Below are 19,534 nucleotides of genomic sequence, written 5' to 3'. Positions count from 1 at the left end.
GGGGCGCTGGGCTAGTGTTGGGCGTGAACTTGATCAAAGAATACAGTGGTCTCAGTTACTTACAAGACTTTAATGAGGGATGGAACCTACTAACTCTACCAGTTACTGAAAGGAGAAGCTGGTGCTGGGCAGTCCCCCGCACCACTGACTGATGAACTTCAGTACGTCTTGGCACACAGGGCTGTGGGAGGTCTGTGAGGAAACAGAGAGCATGAGGGGAACTCAGCAGCGCTGGGAAAAACATTCCTGATACAAAGAAAACTTGTTCCATCTCAGTGTGGGGAGCAGGGTTCAGGCCTGCACCTGCCCTCTTGACACCACCTCCCCTACCCTGCACGGCTGCTGGTGGGTTCTTCAGCGCTGTTCTCTCTACCCCCATCTCTCAAGCCTTCCTCTCTAACCTTGATGGCCATAAGGAACTTATTCCAGTTGTCCTTGTTAGCTGCCTTCCCTGGCCGCTTAAATTCAATTTTGTTCCTCAGAATGGGGTATCCTGGAGGGGTGGGGGGAGAAAAAAAGATGAACTGGAGTTTGCGATGGATTGAGGGGGAAGAATGAAGAGCAATTTAGGGGTAGAAAGTAGGATGTTCTTGTCTTCTGCATCCTTTACTGAATCACAGTAAAACAGTTTCTTGATCCTGCTGTTTTTCCCTCCTTTCCACCCACCACAGAATATGGGGTGCTGTAGGGTTCTGTACCTGTAATGAGGCAGGGCAGTGCCCGAACTCCAGTGCTGGCCGCCACCAGGGAAGCCTCATAGACACCGCGCTCATCCCGAGGTAGAACCTGCTCCAACCGCTGGTCCATTGAGATTGTGAGCACCCAGTCTCGAACCTCTTCTCTCTGAGCCTCCTGGGAAGGACAGAGCAGCTTCACGCAGGGCAGGGCAGGGCAAGTGGAAGGTGGTGGGTAGAGGGTTTGCTGAGCCGTCATCCTGTGTGCCACCTTTCACCCACAAACGATCCTCCTTGGATTGGCGGTCACAGTCACAGCCTTAGCTTTTTCCTCTGCTTCTACTTTCACTGAACGAACAGTGAGGGCTGAGGCCCTTCCAGAGACTTTGCTGACTGATGTCATTACAAAGTGTTGGGAGGACCATCCTAAAGTGGCCTCCCTTTCTAGTGCACTCACACTCCTGAGGCCTCCTGTTCTCCAATCCTGTGCCCTTACCGGGACGTGCTGCTTGGCTGGGAGTGGCACCTCAAAGGGAATGTCTGTATCCTGAAAGTCAGAGTGGTCAAGGGCATCCAGAGTCCCTTCTTCAATTGCCTGCGGCAGAGTGGGCAGCCATGAGATAGGCACAGGGAAAACCTCCCAACCTCTGGGCACAACTGCCCTACTCACATCGGTCAGATCCAAAAAGCGGTTGAGGAAGATGAAGGCCATGTTCTCCCAGCCAACTGCCTGCACCAGAGAAAAGGTGCAAGTGGGAGTGAGCAGATGGGCGTGGCTGTTTCTCCAGGATGCAGGGGGAGAACCCAGGAAGATACAGGAAAATGACCTCCTCCATAACGTCAGCCCCACGCTCAGCTCTGCTCTACCTGAGCAGCTGGGATTTCCTACTTTGCAACTTTTGATTTCCTTCTCTCCTGGGCCCCGCCCTTGCTTGGCCCCATTGCTCACCTTGGCAGCAATGCCTGCTTCATAGAAGGCCTTGTCTGCAGGTAGTAGCTGGGTGTGACGTAAGAGTGAAACAGAAAGCCTGGCAGCCACAGTTTCCTATGGATTAAAGTCAAAGCACTATGATCCTGGCACTATGTGACTGAGCTGCCAGACCAATGATCTTATAACTAAGGCAGCCATAGAACCAGAAGACCAACAGTCAATATCAAATTGCTCTGGGTCATGCAGTTCTGGGTCTTAGTTTTTGGTTTTTTTTTTTTTGCGGTACGCGGGCCTCTCACTGTTGTGGCCTCTCCCGTTGCGGAGCACAGGCTCCGGACGCACAGGCTCAGCGGCCATGGTTCACGGGCCTAGCCGCTCCGCGGCATGTGGGATCTTCCTGGACCAGGGCACGAACCCGTGTCCCCTGCAGCGGCAAGTGGACTCTCAACCGCTGCGCCACCAGGGAAGCCCCTGGGTCTTAGTTGTTTTTTCATCTGCGCAAGAGAACTGGACCTAGGTTATTTCTAAATTTCCTCCCACCTCTAGAATTCTATTGTCCAACTCCAGGAAATAAATATACAATATACTATCATGGATAAGCCAAAGGTATGTATATATTATAAGAGGTCAATGCAGAAATCATGGAATTTGAATGTTTGAGCGTAATGAGGCTGGAGCTGTGTGGGCACAGAGCCCTAAGAAGGTCAGAGGAATACAAAGAAAACCATCTCAGCAAGGGTAAAGAGAAACTAGGAGAGCAGTGGGCCAAGCTTGAGACCGTCCAGAACTTGAATTCATTCAACTTCACACATTTGAAGATGTGTCTGTAAGACTGAGAGCTCCTCCCCACTCTGTCTCACCAGCTGTTTGATGCTCTGGGCCGCAGAGCGAGTGGCATAGTAATGAGCGATCAGCAGCATGGTCTCGAACTCCTCATGGGCTGGAGAGTTTGCCTCACTGGACTTCACCAAGTTTTCACACTAGAGCAGGGAGAGTGCACAACCTGGGTCAGGGGTCAGAGGAGTGCCAGGGCCAGAGTGGTCAACTGATGGCCACCTGGACAGAGGAAGGTAGAGTCTGAGGGTGAAGGTTTATGTGCGTGAAAGAAAAGACGAGGACAGGGACAGGCGGAGTAGCCTGTCTGAGCTGTCCACCCGACTTCCTCACCAGGTTGAAGAGGACGTCCCGAAGGTCAGCCCAGTTGTGATAGGCCTCGGCACTGTTGGTCCCAGGGGAGCTCACCATGTCAGTGAAGATCCTTCTGTAGATGTTGAAGTTCTGGAGGTGGAGGGGGAAGGAGAGCTGAGTGAGAAGAGCACAACTAGAAGAGAAAGTCAGGGGAAGTGGGGCCAAAGAGGAAAACCAGCTGTAAACGCGCGCGCATGCGGAGGAGCTATGGGACGCTGCTGGAGAAGGTGTTATTTTAAGAGAAGAGGAAGAAGAAGGGCAAGAAAAAGCGATTTCTTCCTATCTGGCGCTCTGTGGGTGTGGGCAAATGTGGGACTGTGAATGTGCAGTCACATTGTTAACGGGGTGACAGTGTCCGGAGAGCTGTGATGCTCAGATAGGAGAGCGGTGCTCGCTCTGGAGGAAGTTAGGAAGGCCCTAGAGGTGTGTGCGGGTCATCTCTGAAAGACTGTTCCCTGCGTGTTAGCTAAGAGCACGGGGAGGTTGTTGGGTGTTCCTTCCAAGGGTAAATCCTCTAGAGAGGCTGTACATTCCTGAAGAGGCTGGGTGGAGTCTCTGGGGACGATGATCTCTAATGAAAGAATCCTTTGAGAAGACAGATCCTGAGGGCGTGAGTGGTTCTTGAGGAGAAGGTAAGAATTTCCTTGAGGAAACGTTCACCCCAAGGAGCTGGCTGATACCTGTGGGTTAGCAGGGGCTCCGTGTTGCACATACAGGGCCAGTGCCTGGGCACAGCCACCCTCTCGGATCAGGTGAGTCGCATACAAAGCCACGTACTTGTGCAGAATCTTGTAGTTCTGTTCCAGGGGTGCAGGAAAAGCAAGGGGAGGTTGGGGTCAGTAAGACCAAGCAGTGAGGGTGGGGTGGTGACTTGAGGCCATGGATTTGTTTAGGCGGCCAAGGGCATATGCAAGCCAGGCCCAGCTAGGCCTCTGACCCCACTGTCAGAGTGTGAAGACTGAGCTCTCTGACGCTGATTAGGGATCTCTGGGGTTTGGGCTTTGGAGGAAGTAAGAGAGACAGCTCTGGGACAGGTGGGAAGTCAGAAAAATACACAGAAGAGCTGGGAGTGGGATGAAGAGAGGAGTACCTGCTTGGTAGCTGTTTCAATGCACTTGTCCCACTGGCCCTGCTCCACATATAGGTCCAAAGCAGCCACCACATCCACACCCACCAGCTACGGATCAGTTGAAAAGACAGAGTTACACGAGGAGAAGGAGAGAGAATCTCTTGAGCTTGCCTCCTGCTGACTCTGCCAATCTCACCGAGTCCACTTTGCCCTGGTTCTTGAGGAACTCTTTATAATGCTGGTCCACATAGTCTTCATACCTGTGAAGAATGTGCAGAGATCTTGCACTTCATGTTCCTGGGATGCACACCCTTCCCATGAGAACTTTCTCCCAATCTTTACAAAAGGAAGTAAAAGAGAATTTCTAGTGAGAAGGGGTCATGAACTTACCGGGGATCTAACTCCTTAGCCACACGCTTGGCCTTGTTCCATTCCTCACCCTCAATGAAAGCATCGATCGCTTCCTTGACTAGGTCCAGGTTCAGATAGAGCTCTGCAGCCTGCACAGTGGAAAGTCAGAGACGAGATCATCTTTCCCCTCCCTCCCCAGTCTCCCCTCTGGGAACTCTCTGGGAACTCTGGGGAAACGGAAATGCATGCCATGCCTGCCAGGAGACCCACTTCATACAGCTTTCTGAGTGCAGGTGTCACCCTTCCACCCATCCCTGTGCAATCTATTTCTATTCAGTCCCAGCACGCTACTTACTGCACTGTGCTTTCCAATTCCAATCAGCTGGGGTCCCACAGCCCGAACTACTTCCAGACTGCGTTGGGGAGGTAGAAACTTGATGGAGAGTTCAGCTGCCTGAGTGGTTGAACAGAAGATAGAAATGGGTAGGAGAGACAAATATTGCTGGGGGGTCCTCGACCTGCTCTGTTTTATTCCCTCCAGTTGCCAACTTTCTTGCACTCTCCCTCACTTTCCACCCTCTTGGGCAAATCCTGCCTCATGGTCCATCAGAGCCTTTAAATAGAGGACCTATCTCTTCCTCTCAACTCATCCTCTTTCAGACACTCATCGCTGTCTGAGATCACTGCATTTGGTCCTGTCACCTTTGACAAACTGGTTTCTCAAGTTCTTTGTCCCAAACAGAATCTTGGTAGCATGGTACAGAGAAAGAACCCCTAAAATCGGAGCCCAGGGCATTCTGCAACTATTTGTTTTAAGCTTTTCTGAGCTTCAGTTTCTTCACCCATAAGAGTGATGGTCAGGGCTTCCCTGGTAGCACAGTGGTTAAGAATCCGCCTGCCGGGGCTTCCCTGGTGGCGCAGTGGTTGGGAGTCCGCCTGCCGATGCAGGGGACACGGGTTCGTGCCCCTGTCTGGGAAGATCCCACATGCCGTGGAGCGGACGGGCCCGTGAGCCGTGGCCGCTGGGCCTTCGCCTCTGGAGCCTGTGCTCCACAGCGGGAGGGGCCGCATCAGTGAGAGGCCCGCGTACCGCAAAAAAAAAAAAAAAAAAAAAAGAATCCACCTGCCAATGCAGGGGACATGGGTTCGAGCCCTGGTCCGGGAAGATCCCACATGCTGCGAAGCAACTAAGCCTGTGCGCCACAACTACTGAGCCTGCGAGCCACAACTACTGAGCCCGTGAGCCACAACTACTTAAGCCTGCGTGCCTAGAGCCCACGCTCCGCAACAAGAGAAGCCACTGCAGTGAGAAGCCCACACACCACAACAAAGAGTAGCCCCCGCTCGCCGCAACTAGAGAAAGCTCGCGTGCAGCAATGAAGACTCAATGCAGCCAAAAATAAATTTAAAAAAAATAAAGTATAGAATCTTTAAAAAAAAAAAAAAGAGTGACGGTCAGTCTAGGTTTGTACTGTCCAGAACAGCAGCCACTAGTCACATGTGGCCAGTCCTAACTGCGATGTGCTGTAACCTTAAATGTTCAAAGACTTTAGTATGAAAAAAGGAATGTAGAATACCTTGATAAATTTTTATATTGATTGCATGTTGAAATAATAGTTTCGATATATTGGGTTAAACAGAATATAATTATTTTCACCTGTTTCTTTATACTTATTTGAATGTGGGGCTACTAGAAATTTTAAAATTACATGTATAACTTAAACCTTTGTGGCCTGCATTATATTTCTACTGGACAGTGTTGGTCTAGATGACCTTGGAGACCTCTTCTAACCCTAAAACTCAGTAATTCTAAAAACCCAAGTGTTCCATGAGTTCACTCTGTTTGCACTGTGATGCTGACATCCTCACCAGATTTTAATTTCCACATGGTCCAGTTTAGCTATAGTCTATGCTAATCCTCCTGGTCTTCCCCCACCTATTCTTGCCTTTCTTTCTTTCTTTTTTTTTTTTTAAGGTTTTGGCCACACCCCATGGCATGTGGGATCTTAGTTCCCCGACCAGGGATCGAACCCACACCTACTGCACTGGAAGGCAGAGTCTTAACCATTGGGCCGCCGGGGAAGCCCCTTGCCTCTCTTTCTTTACCTGCCAAACCCTTCAAGGCTTAAAGTGCTCCCATCCAGGAAGCCACCCTCTGACTAATCTGAAGAAGGTATAGTCATGAACAGACCCGAGTAAACAATGCCCCAGAGTAAGATACAGAAGATGCTTAATACTTGATTAAAACCTGTTAAACTCTCTTAAATAGTCCTCAGTCCTTTCTACTTCCTTCCCCTCCAACTTCTAGGGGCTATTCAATTACAAGGCCTCACAAACCTAAGGGAAATTCTGCAGGGGCATCAGCACACCAACATTGTATTCAGGGGCTGATCCATCTCACCCCTTCATAACTCCTAATACCATATTTCCCTGCATCTAAGGCACATCATTAAAATGTACATGTATCCCTATCTCAAAGACACCAAGAATCTATCGTAGAATTGATGAAACATATTAGCTTGGCTTAATCTCCTAGAGGCTTCTTCTCAGGAGCTGCTGGGTAAACGAGGGGCCTCTGCTTTTTTCATGGCCTCCATCTGGCCCAGCTCCAGGGTCTGGATTTGCCCTTCCAGCTTTGATCCCAGGCCTACCTCCTCCCTCACAAGGGCTCCCCTACTCCAGCCCACAGAGATCTCACCCTTCTCTGAACTCTACTTGAATCACACACTTCAGTCTTCACTAAGTTGCGATATTAACTAATTGAGCCACATGTTAGTCTACCTTCCCCCAATTTCTGGCTCTCCGGGTTCTATGTTATATCCCTTTTTATAGCCTTCATAGGTTCTGGATCTAGCATCTAGCAAGCACTCAGTAGATACCTGCTACCTGATTGAAAACAAAAAGACACAGGAGGAAAAAGATGAATGTCTGAGAAGGAATGCTGGATGTGAATGGGGGCCTGGAAGCATAGGGCCAGGCAGGTGTGGCAGCCTCACCTTCATCCAGCACTTCTCCACCAGGCTGCTGCTTCCTGCATCCCGCACTTTGAGGTAACAGTCGACTGCACGGCTGTATTCTCCAGCCTGCTCCCACTGTCGAGCTTGTTCCACCAGTCCCTCCATGCCCCTGTGCAGATGAGTGTGCTCGTGACCAGGAATGGGGAGGGGCAGCGTGGCCGATTCTGTGCACACCTTCTGACCATCCACCCCCAGCCCTGCCGACATTTCCGGGTCCCCTGGCTTCATACCTGGCCCCCTTCTTGGTAGCTTCTCGCTCATACTCCTCCTGCAGTGCCTCCAGCTGGCCAGGCATGTAGTCCTTGCAGATCCGCAGGGCATCGCTCCATAGTCCAGCCTCCTGCTCAGATTTCCAGGTATCAGGATGGTTAGCGGCAGGCATGACAGCTTTCCAGTGCCACTCAGGTGCCATGGCCCACTGATCCCTAGGTCCTTGAACTTCTGTTCCCCTTCCTCTTTGTCTCCTTCCCCTCCCCAGTGTTAACCTCCTGTATCATTCTCAGTACCAGGCTCAGTGTAGTGCTCTGTGGGCTCTCACATCCTCTCACCCTGCCCTCATGGCCCTGAATCTGCTGACCCACCTTATAGTAATTGAGGGCCAGGCCTGGTCTCTGAGCCCGAAGCAGCAGCCCTTCTGCTTTCTGGAAGTCTTTCTCCTCCAAGGCCCCCCGGGCCTGCCCCACGAGCACCTCAGCGACACTGTCAGGGTCGTGGGCCTCAGCCACACGCTGAGCTGCCTCCCAATCCTGGTTATGGACAAACCTGCTCCCAGATGAGGACAGAGAGGAGGCTGAGTATAGGAATGAAGCCTCCACTATGAGAGGCAAAAAGCCATGTCACTGAGGGGGTATAAGATTTATTGGTACTAGGTTTAGATGAAGGTGAAGATGACAATGAAAGATCCTGGGGCTGAGTCTGGGAGGACAGGATTAAGGAATTTACGGGGTAACTCACATGAGGACTGCTTCCTTGGGTTTACCAGCCCTGATGAATTCAGCTTCAGCCTCTTCAAATTTTCCCTAGACGGAGAGAAAGGCAGCCACACATGATGAGACAGAGATTGGCATCACAGGCAGCCATGAGACAGGAGGTTTGAATGCCTGGCAGCAGTGGTCTAGGGGAGGGGAAGGAGGGCTCTGTGGTCAGAGTCAAAAGCAATGGAGAAGAATCACATCCATACCTCATCCTCCAGATACATAGCGTATCTGAGATGAATCTCAGGGGTTTTGTGCTTGAGGGCCAGCCGAGAGAGTTCAAAAGCAAATTCAAAGGAGCTGAAATGGAAGGTGCAGATAAGGTTTGCTTACTCTATACTTCCTTTTATAAGGGGAAAAGAAAAACAGAGGGCAAGGATTGAGGGGAGGAAAAGGCACAGATTAAGAAAGACAATCAATATGAAATGATAGAGAAGCACAGAGAGCACAGCACTGATAGGGAGGAAGGACTCCTGGTGCTCTGACCACCTCCTCCTGAGCCACGTCTACACTAGCAGAAAAATAATCTTCCCAAAACAAGTAAAACTATCCGTAGCAGTCTGACTCAATGCAGGATTACTACTGGTGTTCTTAACATTTACTTAAGAAAAGCTCACTTTGGGCAGAAGACCTGAATAGACATTTTTCAAAAGAGGATACACAGATGGTCAACATGAAAAGATGCTCTAATCATTTAATCATCAGAGAAATGCAAGTCAAAACCACAATGAGATAACAACTCGCACCTGTAAGAATGTCTATCATCGAAAAAGGTCTACAAATAGCAAATGTGGGTGAGGATGTGAAGAAAACAGAACTCTTGTGCACTGTTGGTGGAAATGGAATTTGGTGCAGCCAATAGGGAAAAGAGTATGGAGGTTCCTCAAAAAACTAAAAAACAGAACTACCATATGATCCAACAATTCCACTCCTGGGTATATATCTGAAGAAAACAAAAACACTAATTAGAAAAGATACATGCACCCCAATGTTCATAGCAGCACTATTTACAACAGCCAAGATATGGAAGCAACCTAAGTGTCCATCAACAGATAAATGAATAAGGAAGATGTGGTACATATATACAATGGAATACTACTCAACCATAAAAAATGAAATTTTGCCATTTCCAACAACACGGATGGACCTGGAGGGTATTATGCTTAGTGAGATAAGTCAGACAGAGAAAGACAAATACTGTATGTTGTCACTTATATGTGAAACCTAAAAAAACAAATCAAACAAACGAATATAACAAAACAGAAACAGACTCACAGATATAAAGAACAAACTAGTGGTTACCAGTGGCGAGAGGAAAGGGAGGAAGGTCAAGACAGGGCTAGGAGATTAAGAGGTACAGACTACTATGTATAAAGTAAATAAGCTACAACAATACGCCATACAGCACAGGGAATATAGCCAATATAATAACTTTAAATAGAGTATAATTTATAAAAATATTGAATCACCATGTTGGACACCTGAAACTAATATTATAAATCAACTATACTTCAAAAAATTAATAATTTAATTTAACTTAATTTAAAAAAAGAAAGAAAACTCATTTTGCATTTAATGGAATCACACTTCCATTACTCAGAAGTAAGTTACTGGCTTAGTGCATTTTAGCTTTAAAAGCTGTTCTCTTTCCACCTTTCTCCTTAGAACAGCCAAAGATTAAACACCATTCTGAGCCTCCTGGGGAACAGGAGCAGAGTTACTAATTCATTCTTGCCTCTCTGTCGGGTTCTTCCAAGGATCTCTCCTGACCACATTTCTTCACTCTTGCTTCAGCCTCTAGAAATGCTTTTCAGTTATACACCAATTTTCTTTCTCTATATAGAGGCTCTGTCTGGAATGGGGCCAGCAGAGAGAAGGCTTGGGGCCTCACCAGTTGTCAGCAGCATGGTCAAGAGCAGCTTCCAGGAGTCCCAGCTTACTGAGCAGTCTAACTGCAGCCTCACCTCCCAGGCTCTTTGCCCACAGATAGGCCACGTGTTTGTGGGCATTAGCTCCTCCGTGAGCCTTGGCCACCTGAAAAGCAAAGCCACTTGGCAATCCTCCAATACAGGGGTACATGGCTGCTCCCTTCTCATCTCTGACCTGACCTCAGCTTGGAAAAAGATCAGGTGCCTCTCCTAGAACAGTAGGAAGAGGGCTAAGTTTCAGGGTCTATTAACCTGATTAGGGTCCCAGGATGGATTTCAGGTCGTTCACAAACCATTAAAATTGTATGTGAAATTTTGTGCGTAGGTGTGGACTTTTTTCAAAGACACCCATGACCAGTTTAGAATTAGACAGTTACTTGAGAGTGGGAAAGAGGGATGGATGAACCCTGTACATCCTTATCCAGTAAGGGTAAGAAATCCTTACCCGGTAGGCCTCTTCCCAAAGCCCATTGGACCGGTACATATTCACTGTTGCCTTCCACTCCTGGGCCTCGAGGTAGTGATATTCAGCCTCCTGTAGTCGGCCTTCAGCCTCCAGCTCCTGGGGAGAGGTGGATCAGGATGGAGAGAGGGGGAGATGGAGCCTGTTTGGGGGAGAGATGGGCAGGGGCAGGAGGAGGGCTCACCTTGCCCAGATGTAGGTGTGTGTCGCTGAGGAGATCTGGGTGGTGCTTCCCTACCAGGCGGATCATATCATCATACAACTTGTGCTTTTTGAACATGGTGATGGCAAGATCAGGCTCTTCCACTGTCACATATAGCCTGGGGACAGGAGATATACCTGCGGCCTCCTAGACCCAGATTCCTGCTGCTAGAGTCGTTCCTAAGGGCTTCTGTCACTGCCTTCTGGGCAGAGGGCACGTATCTGCAGACCCCATCCCTCCCTCTAGCCCTGAAGCCCCATCTCCTGCTACACCTCCCCTGGGGCCACGGCTCACCTTTCAGCCTCTCGGTACTTGCCCTGCTTCTCCATCTCCTGAGCCTGGGTGATGTAGAGCACCGACACATCTTCTGGTCTCATGCACTTCATTGCCAGCTGTGTGGACACACAGAGCCAGGGTAGCTTCAGGCACCAATTCCCAAGGGAAGCAGAGGGAAATGCAGAGCGGACAGGGAAGTGGGGCTTCAAGGGAGCCTGTTTTCTCAGGAACTCTGAACCTTCCCAACAACCACAGGCATTTGGTTAGTGTCACTCTCCTAGTCAGTTCAGGGAATCCCAAGTCCATAATGAGCAGAGTAAGAACTACATTCTGCTAAGGCAGGAGGGTCAGAGACACCCTGTGCTGGGGGCACCTGTTCCCACTACCTTACTCCTACTGTACCCACTGGGCTCTGGGAGCAGAAGCGAGAATGGTTACCAGTGTGGCTAGAGCTTCAGCAGAGGTATTTCAGATTCCCTAGCCCCCAGGCCCATCTGCTGTGTTCAGAATCGCAGGTTTGGGAACAAGGGCCTCTCTTCATCCTTGCCTTTCCCCATGGCTAGGGATCAAAGTTACCCAGACTGTATTTTGGTACTCTTCCTCAGCTTTCAGGGAACCCAGCAAAGTGGGGATATCAGAGACTAAGGAAAGTGGCAACATAACCACAAAGGTGGAATTCTCTTCTCATGAACTCCACCCATTCCCTACCTTGTGGGCTTGCTCCCAGCGGCCAGCCTGGGTGTACATGTCTATGGCATCTTTCGTCCGGTCTCCCTTAGTGTAGAGCTCCTCAGCAATCTGTGGTTGAGACAGGCAGAGGCAAAAGGTCAGAGCATCAGAGTGAAAGCAGCCTGTAGGAGGAAAGAACAAACCTCAGCTGGGATGGAGCAGAGCCTGGGATACCATTATCCTATAGGCACAGAGAAGACAAGATGACTACAGGTGTTTCAGACTTTCTACTGCTTTGAAAGAAGACCAGCCTGAAACAATATGAGGACAATACAGTGGGAGTTTAAGAGGGCCTCATGTTTCTGCAATGCAAGGCAATTCTATACTGTAACTATGTTGGAGTTCTTCTTTTTTTTTTTTTTAATTAATTAATTTATTTTTGGCTGCGTTAGGTCTTCATTGCTGTGCGCGGGCTTCTCATTGCAGTGGCTTTTTTTGTTGCAGAGCATGGGCTCTAGGTGCGGGGGCTTCAGTAGTTGTGGCTCGTGGGCTCTAGAGTGCGGGCTCAGTAGTTGTGGTGCACAGGCTTCGTTGCTCCATGGCACGTGGGACTTCCCAGACCAGGGATCGAACCCGTGTCCCCTGCATTGGCAGGTGGATTCTTAACCACTGCACCACCAGGGAAGTCCCTATTCTTTTTTTTAAATTTTAATTTAAAAAATTTTTTATTGAAGTATGGTTGATTTACAATGTTGTGTTAATTTCTGCTGTACAGCAAAGTGATTCAGTTATACGTGTATATATATATTCTTTTTCATATTCTTTTCCATTATGGTTTATCACAGGATATTGAATATAGTTCCCTGTGCTATACAGTAGGACCTTGCTGTTTATCCGTCCTGTGTATACTAGTTTGCACCTGCTAATGTTGGAGTTATCCATGAAGCATCACTCATGCTTGCACAGGAAGAGAGCTAGAGGCTTGCTTTATATGTCTGGGAGGGGGGTCTATGTTATGTTAGAATGAAATGGGGGAAGCAAACCTCTTTCTTCCCATTCAGGGTGGTGACATTGTTGGGTCCCAGAAAGAAGGATTTGGAACACTTCTTGCTTTGGGTTCCCTCCTCCTCATCCTGTCCTGCATTGCTTTAGGCTGCAGAAAGGGGCTCTCCCTCACCTCATACTCCTGCAGAGACGCATAGTGTTGGGCCACACGAGGATAGTATTTGGACGCAGTGTTCTGGTCCTGTAGATCTAATATATAAATTGCCTTCTTCCACTGGCGGGCACCCAGGGCAGCCTCAATTGCCTTAATGGAGCACCTGGCATAGTTGGGAAAGGTGTAAATATGTATGAGGAAAGAGGAAAATAGATGGAGGTAAAGGGAAACCTCAAGCATACTCCAACCTACATTTTGAGATCTCTCTTATTTTAGTAAGGCCCTGGCACCCTTACTTTCCCCATCACCTCTCATCTCATGCCCAAATGTCCTTTGCACCCCCAGACCACCACACCTGGCTTCAATGTAGTGATTAATGGCCGCATCAAGCTGCTTCTGCTGCACCAGGTGGTCCCCCCACGCCTCCTCTAGTCTCACCACCTCCACTGGAAATGCCAATCGAGCCAGCTCCACCGCTGCCAGAGACAGAGAGGGCACTCAGCTCAGACTTCAGGAGAAGTGAGATAGAGAAATGAGGCATGGAATACAGGTGAGAAGTGGAGGGACGGAGGAGCACTGAAGACAGTCAGCCTGAGCAGAGGCACAGAACAGGTGTGGGGGACTGTTTGGGCCGCAGTCCACAACACTGAGGGATGGGCTGTGGGTGGCTCGTACCTTTCATGAATGCGTTGCCTTTACGGTAGCACTCCAGGGCCCGCTGTGGATTTCGAATCTTCTCAAAGAGATCACCTGCCTGTTAACACATTCCGTATTACTACAGAGATACCCTTACTACACAAAAGTCAAGTATCAGCCCCCAAAGGAGGCGAATCAGCCACCAGTCAGGGAGGGCTATGCACTCCAGACCCCTCTGGGTAGGAAAGGGGCACTGAGCCCTGGGGGTAAGGGACAGGAATAGGAAGCCATCCATACCCTTTCATACAGTTCGCTCTTGATAAGGGCGGCAGTGATGTGCTCTACCAGCTCTGTGGTGGCCAGCAGTTCCTCTTGGGTCAGCACCAGCCGAGCAGCTTTGGCGGGGAGCCCAGCTTTGAGGTAGAGGCTGATGGCTGCTAGCCCGTCCCCTTGGCTCTCCTGAAGTTCGCCTGCTCGCTCCTCTTGCTGTGTGTCCATCAGCCACTGGTAGTAACCCTGGCGCAGCTTCTCTAGGGCTGGGTGTCCCTGGACACGCAACAGAGAAGACCAGGAGTCACATCCCTCCTGCCCTGCTGCTTCCCAGGCTTCTCCAATCCCACTTTAACAACAGAAACCATCCCAGTCACCAGTGTCCTAACTCCTCATCATATCAGGTCCCGGCCCCCGCCCTGTTGCAGTTCCTACAGTCTCCTTGACAAGAGGAGGTTTCTGATATTGGTGGGAGTGAGTTCTGAACAACTGTGGGGAAGACGGAACTGGTACCTTGGCCTCAGCCACAGCGATACATTCGTCCCAACGATGTAGCTGCTGGTACATGTCCATGGCCTCCTCAACAGCGTTCTAGGGGAACCCGGGCACAGGAAAGAGGGACACCAGGAAGATACGAGAGTCAGAAATCAGCAGGCTCTCCTCAGCCCAGCTAAGATGCCAGCCTGTGTGGACTGAAAGCCTCATCCTTTACGTATACACAAGCAGAGGTGAATTTAGTATGAAACTAAAAGAAACTTAAGCTTCAGGGCACCTTATTTGCACAGGTTCCTTCCAAAGCAACTTTTCTTTTTTTTTATTATTTTTTTTTTTCCAAAGCAACTTTTCTTAAAGAGGGCTCCTCAAATTGTATAAGCTTTGGGCCTCACAAAATCTGGATCTACCTCCACGCACAAGAATTGCAGAGACAGGCTCCGGAGTATACGGGGAGACAGCAGACTTTTTATGAAAGAAAGAAGTAATTGTAAGAACTAACACAGAGGAGGGAATTATGGAGGAGTGAAATGAACTGTATAGACCTTTCTGAAAGTTCTCCCCAGACCTTTGGTAGCCCAGCTGACCAGTGCTCATTCCTCCTGAGTTTGCCTCTGTATTTTTCCCTCTCTGATCCCCTCTTCCATCCAGTTCTTCTGTTCCTGTTACCTGTTCTAAGAAGATCATTTCGGCCAGCTTGTAGTTCTTCTCCAGCATGGCTAGACGTGCTCGGACCTGATAAAAGTCTGTTCCTTCTCCACCCTGTGGGGAAAAAGGAGGTTCTGCTTATTCTGTTGGTGCCACGGGAGCCATTCTGTCTGTGTGGCCAGAGAGACATGGAGGCTAAAAGGCTTAGGAAGCTGAAAACCTTCATGGGGCTTAGAGGCTCGAGGTTTGGCAAGCAATTCCAAAATGGTCTGACTTGAAGGTAGAGGTGTGGGGGGCAGGGTAGAGGAAGTTAGCAATGGCTGGAAAGCTAAGAGTCGTGGGGCTGAGTACCAGGAGAAATCTCAGCTTGAAAGACTGAACGAATCAGGAGAATACTTGCATATTCCCGAGACACTTGATCTGCAATCTCATTGGTCTCACGTAGGAATCGAGCTTTTGCTACATGGCCCAAAGCAGAAAAGCACCTATAGTATGGAAGCAATAGCAGTAATATTATAATAGAATCATCATTAATTCATTGGTTCAGCAGATACACTGAGCATCTATTATATGCCAGAAACTGTTCTTGCCACTGGGGACACAAAAGGGATAAGACAGATGAGGGCCCAGCTCTTAGGGAACTTACTTTCTAGTGGAAACAATTAGTAAACAAATAAACAAAGATTATTTGAATGAATGGAAAATAAAACTAAGGGGACTCCTTAAGTTGGTAGCCAGAGAAGACCTGTTTGGGGAGCTGAGCTGAGACCTTAATACAAGAAAGAGCCAATCATGACAAGATGGAGAAAAATTATTCCAGGCGGAGAGAAAAGCTAGTGTAAAGGCCCTAAGGCAGGAGTGAGCTTGGCACACTCAAAGGGACAAAAGGATGCCAGTGCGGCTGGAGACTAATGGGCAAGTACCCGATATGAGACGAAAGCAGAGGCCAAATCTTGTGGGGCCTTAGGACATGCAAAGAGTTTGGGTTTTATACAAAGTACAATAGTAAGTTACTGGAAGGTTCTGAGCAAGAAAATGATACAATCTAATTTATGTTTTTAAAAAATTACCTCAGCTGCTATGAGGTGAATGGATCATAGGGGTTTAAGAACCGTATCAGTGAGACTAATTAAGAGGCTTTGCAATAGCATGTAGATGGTGGTGGTCTATTCCAGGGTGGACACAGTAGACTTGAACAAATAAGAGATTCAGGATACTTTTTTTTTTTTTTACAATCACATGGATCACTTTTTATTTTTAACATATAGAATTTGACTTTGTGTTCATATATATATATGCATGTACACATGTACAAAATACTTGTATCTGTTAGCATTTTCTTTTTTTTAATCTTTATTGGAGTATAATTGCTTTACAATGCTCTGTTACTTTTTTCTGTACAACAAAGTGAATCAGCTATATGTATACATATATCCCCATATCCCCTCCCTTTTGAGCCTCCCTCCCACCCTCACTATCCCACCCCTCTAGGTAGTCACAAAGCATCAAGCTGATCTCCCTGTGCTATGCTGTGGCTTCCCACTAGCCATCCATTTTACATTTAGTGGTGTATCTATGTCAATGCTACTCTCTCACTTTGTCCCAGCTTCCCCTTCCCCAACCCCTGGGTCCTCAAGTCCATTCTCTGCGTCTTTATTCCTGCCCTGCCACTAGGTTCATGAGTATTGTTTTTTTTAGATTCCAAATATGTGCGTTAGCATATGGTGTTTGTTTTTCTCTTTCTGACTTACTTCACTCTGTATGACAGACTCTATGTCCATCCACCTCATTACAGGTAACTCAGTTTCATTCCTTTTAATGGCTGAGTAATATTCCATTGTATATATGTGCCACATCTTCTCCATCCATTCATCTGTTGATGGACATTTAGGTTGCTTCCATGTCCTGGCTATTGTAAATAGAGCTGCAATGAACATTGTGGTACATGACTCTTTTTGAATTATGGTTTTCTCAGGGTATATGCCCAGTAGTGGGATTGCTGGGTCATAGGGTAGTTCTATTTTTATTTTTTTAAGGAACCTCCATACTGTTCTCCATAGTGACTGTATCAATTTAGATTCCCACCAACAGTGCAAGAGGGTTCCCTTTTCTCCACACCTTCTCCAGCATTTATTGTTTCTAGATTTTTTGATGATAGCCATTCTGACCGGTGTGAGGTGATACCTCATTGTGGTTTTGATTTGCATTTCTCTAATGATTAGTGATGTTCAGCATCTTTTCATGTGTTTGTTGGCAATCTGTATGTCTTCCTTGGAGAAATGTCTACTTAGGACTTCCACCATTTTTGGATTGGGTTGTTTGTTTTTTTGATATTGAGCTGCATGAGCTGCTTGTATATCTTGGAGATTAATCCTTTGTCAGTTGCTTTGTTCACAAATATTTTCTCCCATTGTGAGGGTTGTCTTTTTGTCTTGTTTACGGTTTCCTCTGCTGTGCAAAAGCTTTTAAGTTTCATTAGATCCCATTTGTTTATTTTTATTTTTATTTCCATTTCTCTAGGAGGTGGGTCAAAAAGGATCTTGCTGTGATTTATGTCATAGAGTGTTCTGCCTAAGTTTTCCTCTAAGAGTTTTATAGTGTCTGGCCTTACATTTAGGTCTTTAATCTATCTTGAGTTTATTTTTGTGTATGGTGTTAGGAAGTGTTCTGATTTCATTCTTTTACATGTAGCTGTGAAGTTTTCCCAGCACCACTTATTGAAGAGACTGTCTTTTCTCCACTGTATATTCTTGCCTCCTTTGTCAAAGATAAGGTGACCATTTGTGTGTGGGTTTATCTCTGGGCTTTCTATCCTGTTCCACTGATCTATATTTCTGTTTTTGTGCCAGTACCATACTGTCTTGATTACTGTAACTTTGTAGGATAGTCTGAGGTCAGGGAGCCTGATTTCTCCAGCTCCGTTTTTCTTTCTGAAGATTGCTTTGACTATTTGAGGTCTTTTGTGTTTCCATACAAACTGTAAATTTTTTTGTTCTAGCTCTGTGAAAAATGCCATTGGTAGTTTGATATGGATTATATTGAATCTGTAGATTGCTCTGGGTAGTACAGTCATTTTCACAATGTTGATTCTTCCAATTCAAGAACATGGTATATCTCTCCATCTGTTTGTATACTCTTTGATTTCTTTCATCAGTGTCTTACAGTTTTCTGCATACAAGTCTTTCGCCTCCTTAGGTAGGTTTATTCCTAGGTATTTTATTCTTTTTGTTGCAGTGGTAAATGGGAGTGTTTCCTTAATTTCTCTTTCTGATTTTTCACTGTTAGTGTATAGGAATGCAAGAGATTTCTGTGCATTAATTTTCAGGATATGTTTTGAAGACCCTGGATCAGTGTCCTTAGGACTTGCTGAGAGTCTATCTGTGAGGGGATGGGAAAAAAGGGACCAAGGATGACTCCTCGGCAAAATAGCAGCAGCTGACCTTTAAAGAGCACTTCCAACCTGTGCTCTTCGCACAGGTCCTCTCATTTGCTCTCCACTACCACTGCCATTTTTCTTTACCATCCTGCAGGGTAAATTCTGTTATCATCCCCATTTCATAGAGCAAATGGAGAAACCAAGGCTTGGGAAGGTTAAGTTAACCTCTTTCAAGTTACACAGCTGGTAAATGGAGCCAAGATTTGAAATCAGAGAGTCTGGAGTCCCATGTTTGTCCTATAAATTACACTCCTATACAACACCTGGAATATACAGATCAACACGTGGATTGTAGGGTATGAGTATTAAAAACTTTGAAGGGGCACCTAGTTACAAGATTGGGGAATGACAACAATAAAAGACACACCCTTATGTGAAGTAACTCAGAAAAACAAATATCATACAATATTGCTTATATGTGGAATCTAGAAAAATGGTAGAGATGAAATTACTTGCAAAGCAGAAATAGAGTCACAGATGTAGAGAACAAACTTATGATTACCAAGTGGGGAAGGAAGGGTGGGATGAACTGGGAGATTGGGACTGACATATATATACTACTATGTATAAAACAGATAACTAATGAGAACTTACTGCATAGCACAGGGAACTCTACTCAATGTTCTGTGGTTACCCAAAATGGGAAAGAAATGTAGAAGAGTATGTATATATATATATATATATATATATATATGACTGATTCACTTTGCTGTACAGCAAGAAACTAACACAACATTGTAAAGCAACTATAGTCCAATAAAAATTTAGAAAAAAATAAATAAAAGACATACTCATAATCTAGGATGGGAGGATGTTTGGAATAACTGTACCACGGAAGGGTTCTATGACATCTGTTGGCATGGGAAGGGAAGTGCTGCCTTAACACTGGGGAGGAGCAGCCCACGGGGAAGATACCTGCGTGGCCATCCCTCCCTCCTAGCTGCCTGGCACCTTGGTTCTACAGCCCAACTCACCTCTCAGCAATGTGTAGCTGCCTTGCTTCCAGTGACAGCTTACTCAAGGTTTTCCACATTGCCTCTGTTTCTGGGGTCATTTCCAGAGTCTCCAAGAAGGCTGCTGCCCTGGAGAGGGAAGGAAGCAAAGCACAAGGAATGAGTCCAGGGTCAGGAAGACACCGAGGAATACTAGCG

At 47.2% G+C, this 19,534-nt stretch overlaps 1 protein-coding gene across 7 annotated transcripts in view; it reads right to left on the bottom strand.

The window, feature by feature from the left end:
- Positions 1-35: 35 nt before the first annotated feature.
- Positions 36-19,534, bottom strand: part of IFT172 (intraflagellar transport 172) — a 41,985-nt gene continuing 22,486 nt past the window's right edge. The window contains exons 18-48 of one of the 7 annotated variants that reach the window (XM_030858109.2): positions 19,358-19,465; positions 15,348-15,432; positions 14,969-15,061; positions 14,321-14,398; positions 13,835-14,083; positions 13,577-13,655; positions 13,257-13,377; positions 12,920-13,064; positions 11,782-11,871; positions 11,092-11,189; positions 10,780-10,915; positions 10,578-10,694; positions 10,096-10,238; positions 8,411-8,504; positions 8,185-8,249; positions 7,812-7,992; positions 7,461-7,570; positions 7,210-7,339; positions 4,569-4,667; positions 4,253-4,362; positions 4,059-4,122; positions 3,884-3,970; positions 3,474-3,590; positions 2,773-2,883; positions 2,466-2,585; positions 1,624-1,719; positions 1,345-1,404; positions 1,171-1,269; positions 699-852; positions 402-493; positions 36-192 (exon numbers count right to left, since the gene is read on the bottom strand). In XM_030858109.2, the coding sequence (XP_030713969.1) occupies positions 103-192; positions 402-493; positions 699-852; positions 1,171-1,269; positions 1,345-1,404; positions 1,624-1,719; positions 2,466-2,585; positions 2,773-2,883; positions 3,474-3,590; positions 3,884-3,970; positions 4,059-4,122; positions 4,253-4,362; positions 4,569-4,667; positions 7,210-7,339; positions 7,461-7,570; positions 7,812-7,992; positions 8,185-8,249; positions 8,411-8,504; positions 10,096-10,238; positions 10,578-10,694; positions 10,780-10,915; positions 11,092-11,189; positions 11,782-11,871; positions 12,920-13,064; positions 13,257-13,377; positions 13,577-13,655; positions 13,835-14,083; positions 14,321-14,398; positions 14,969-15,061; positions 15,348-15,432; positions 19,358-19,465 (3,421 nt within the window). In that variant the 3' untranslated portion in view covers positions 36-102. Of the gene's footprint in view, positions 193-330; positions 494-698; positions 1,720-2,465; positions 2,586-2,772; positions 2,884-3,473; positions 3,591-3,883; positions 3,971-4,058; positions 4,123-4,252; positions 4,363-4,568; positions 4,668-7,209; positions 7,340-7,460; positions 7,571-7,811; positions 7,993-8,184; positions 8,250-8,410; positions 8,505-10,095; positions 10,239-10,577; positions 10,695-10,779; positions 10,916-11,091; positions 11,190-11,781; positions 11,872-12,919; positions 13,065-13,256; positions 13,378-13,576; positions 13,656-13,834; positions 14,084-14,320; positions 14,399-14,968; positions 15,062-15,347; positions 15,433-19,357; positions 19,466-19,534 lie in introns of those variants that run through there. The other 6 variants (XM_060309842.1, XM_060309839.1, XM_060309841.1 and 3 more) reach the window with 6 other exon arrangements.

This window comes from Globicephala melas, chromosome 12 (genome assembly GCF_963455315.2).
Source record: "Globicephala melas chromosome 12, mGloMel1.2, whole genome shotgun sequence".
In the NCBI taxonomy this organism is placed as follows: domain Eukaryota; kingdom Metazoa; phylum Chordata; class Mammalia; order Artiodactyla; family Delphinidae; genus Globicephala; species Globicephala melas.
The sequence above is the reverse complement of the archived record's forward strand: the minus strand, read 5'-3'. Positions and strand labels throughout refer to the sequence as shown.